General features: G+C 33.0%; 1 protein-coding gene across 2 annotated transcripts in view; it reads right to left on the bottom strand.

Annotated features, from left to right (window-relative positions):
* The window catches only part of LOC110415423 (aspartic proteinase 36-like), a 6,225-nt gene that overhangs the window by 1,450 nt on the left and 1,802 nt on the right, over nucleotides 1-2,973 (bottom strand). The window contains exons 4-6 of one of the 2 annotated variants that reach the window (XM_021427080.2): nucleotides 2,621-2,845; nucleotides 807-969; nucleotides 655-728 (exon numbers count right to left, since the gene is read on the bottom strand). In XM_021427080.2, the coding sequence (XP_021282755.1) occupies nucleotides 655-728; nucleotides 807-969; nucleotides 2,621-2,845 (462 nt within the window). The remainder of the gene's footprint in view (nucleotides 1-654; nucleotides 729-806; nucleotides 970-2,620; nucleotides 2,846-2,973) is intronic. The other variant, XM_021427081.2, reaches the window with a different exon arrangement.

Here is a 2,973-nt window from a genome sequence, read left to right as displayed (position 1 = left end):
CACTACCACACCATACATCTTTTTGACAAGAGTGGGATGAAAGATCTAATCATCACTAATTACAATTTTGTGATATTTCTAACTTGTTAGATATTATAAGCCAAAACTCTGATTCCAAGCTAAACAACATTTTCTGGTCATTTTGGTTGTTTAAAATTAACAAAAATTTTGCAGTAAACCATGCCCTCTCAACTCAGTACTTCTTGCTCTTAGAAAAAATTAAACGCTTATAAATGCAAAGAATTTGCCTTTTTAATAATTTTTTCTTAAAGTTGCATCCTTGGTCAAATGCTCTTTCCTTATTGGTAGTACTCCATAACAATAATGAACAATGCTATCAGTTTGAAACTGAATCCAAAATGAGATATCTATCAATTCAAAAGACTAGAACAAATAAAATCAGCATAACTAGTCACAAAAAAACACAAATACTATTGAAGAAAAATATTTATATATGGCAGCAGGAAAATTAAAACATAACACATTTATTGATCAGATTAAAGTAAATGTCCAAAAATGAAGTAACCAACATCTGGAACATCAGAAGTTGATTGTGTGGCATCAGCACTGTACTATTATGCATATCACAGACAGACAAAATATACGCATTCCCAACATATATACCAGAGAGTACAATTGCAGTAAGTTTCTTACTTTTCCGCAAATGTAAAACAAGTAAATTGGTCCTCTACAGTATGTAATTTCAATGTGGGCTGCTGGGAGAAAATCTAATTGACAGAAAAAGTACAATGTGAGTTATCAATAGACAATGTCAAAATCAAAGTAAGGTGAGGATTGACGCTTACCTTATTCATTAGTGGTTCATAAATTGCCGATGGAAGATATGCTAAGGTTGTACCACTATCAACTATTGTTCCTTTTCGATCTCCGCTGTCAAAAATATCACTTGGAAGTTCTAGTAGAGCATCACCAACCTCAACTCCCTTCATTACAACATTGTAATGTGCCCTAAGATTGTTGATAAAAGTATAATTATGAATTCATGAACCAAGAATTCTCCTGATTGATGTAAGAAAATAAAACCTTAAACAAAAACTTAAAAACTGCAAGGCAATCCATAACCAAACTCCAGTAAAAGAAAAAGGTTAAATTTGTCACTCATGACCTCATAATGTTTCTTAAGGATGATGCACCATAAATTATTGATATCATGGAAAGATCCCAACACAATTTTGCACATGTCAATCAAAGTAATTGATGCTCTACTATCAGGTTAAAAAAAAGGACAATTAATTAACCATAACTAGGTGCTCCAGGAAAAATTATTTCCTAAGGAGAAATAGTATTCGAGTACATTTTCCCCTACCTAGTTTCCCTTGACATATCTTTATAGTCGATTTAGTGCAAGCTATTTTCTCCCTCTGCTTAGCAATGCAGAACAAAAATTAAACTGAATATTACTATAGCAGTTATGTAATACAATGCTGTTCATGTCACTATAATAGGTTTTTGTTTATGTCTTTTTGTGTTAGCATCTGATAACTTGAATTTGAAAGAGGGGAGTTGCATTTAAAATTTAGTATAAGTTCGGTAATAAAACACATGTAAACAGGATTTTCATGATTATTTTCAAATTAATGAATTTGCTGGATCTCTATTTAGTGGTGAATTTGAAATACCTATATGAATTTATAAATTTTAAAATCCATCTTCTTATACCCTTTCAAATACAAAGGTATATGGAATCTTAATTAATTTTTACATAGTGTGTGCATTTCATCTTTCACAATTTATACAATAAACCAAATCCAAATCCACTCTCCTGAATTCATATTCCCAAACATAGCATATGTTATTTCAGATGGTTGAGATTAGACTCATTTTATGGGCTAGGGTTTTCACTTATGAGGGTTTTGTGCTATTTAAAGTGTTCTTCTTTTGTAGAGAAGTTTCCAACTTTGGTGTTAGCAACTCAGAATAGGTTTTTCTTCCATTTCCAGACCGTGGTAACCAGAAGACCAGCCTTTTAGCTGTGAATTTCATCTATATTGCTCTCCGTGAATTCCTTATGCTTCATTTGGGAGAGAAAAAATTGAGATGGTGAATTTGAACTCAAGCTTGCTGTACATGTAAATGAGTATGAATGCAGACAACATAAAGAGTTACTCAAGATACCATGTATCAGTTTATTTGAGAGAGTATGAGTGGATGAATTTAAGAATAGGTGTTTCAATTCACTGCTTAATAGAGATCTAAAATATATATGGATTTGAGTGTAATCACGAAGGTCATTGCTATCCAGGACAACCGTCAATGTCTAATTACTACACACAAAAACTTGAGCAATTTGTCATACACAACCATAACACTCAGGGGCAAATTAACCAAAATTTATGCTACACCATTGTCCAACAATATTGTGCATGATCTACAGCAGGCAATATTGGACTTGTACATCCACGCAACAAGAAAACAAAGATACACCTAAAATAACTAAATCAGAAAGAAGGGTGGCGAAAGCAGAAGGAAAAATTAAAATTTGGAGGCCTCAACAAGAAGTTCATTGCCAATATCATCCACAATGTGAAAAAATTAAATTGTAAGTCATACGTTATAAAAACCATAGATATTGAAGAAACTAAGAAGATAGGTCACTTACTGGTTTGGAACCATAGGAGTTGTGTTCACTTTTGGTGATACCACTTCACCAATTGCAAAGATTCCACCTCCATCTATATTATCCAAACAGTGTGCAAACATACTTTTTACTTTCCCAGCTGCAGCTAGCTGTGAAATCATAGATGAATTTGCTTGTCCAAATCCAAGTATCCCATCTAGTGCTTCACTTGATGATCCTAACTCCCCAGATTGTTTAGCACCACACCTACCCAGACAAAGGAAATTCTAAATTACATAAATAATGAAAAATATATAAATAACGAAAAATATATATCAGCAGCAGTGCAGCAACAGATGCTGCCATTGACAGAGTAAGTTCCACACCTCCAACCA

This window comes from Theobroma umbraticum, unplaced genomic scaffold (assembly GCF_002168275.2).
Source record: "Theobroma umbraticum cultivar Fairchild unplaced genomic scaffold, ASM216827v3 scaffold_147.0, whole genome shotgun sequence".
Classification (NCBI taxonomy): domain Eukaryota; kingdom Viridiplantae; phylum Streptophyta; class Magnoliopsida; order Malvales; family Malvaceae; genus Theobroma; species Theobroma umbraticum.
This window is presented reverse-complemented; position numbering and strand designations above follow the sequence as displayed.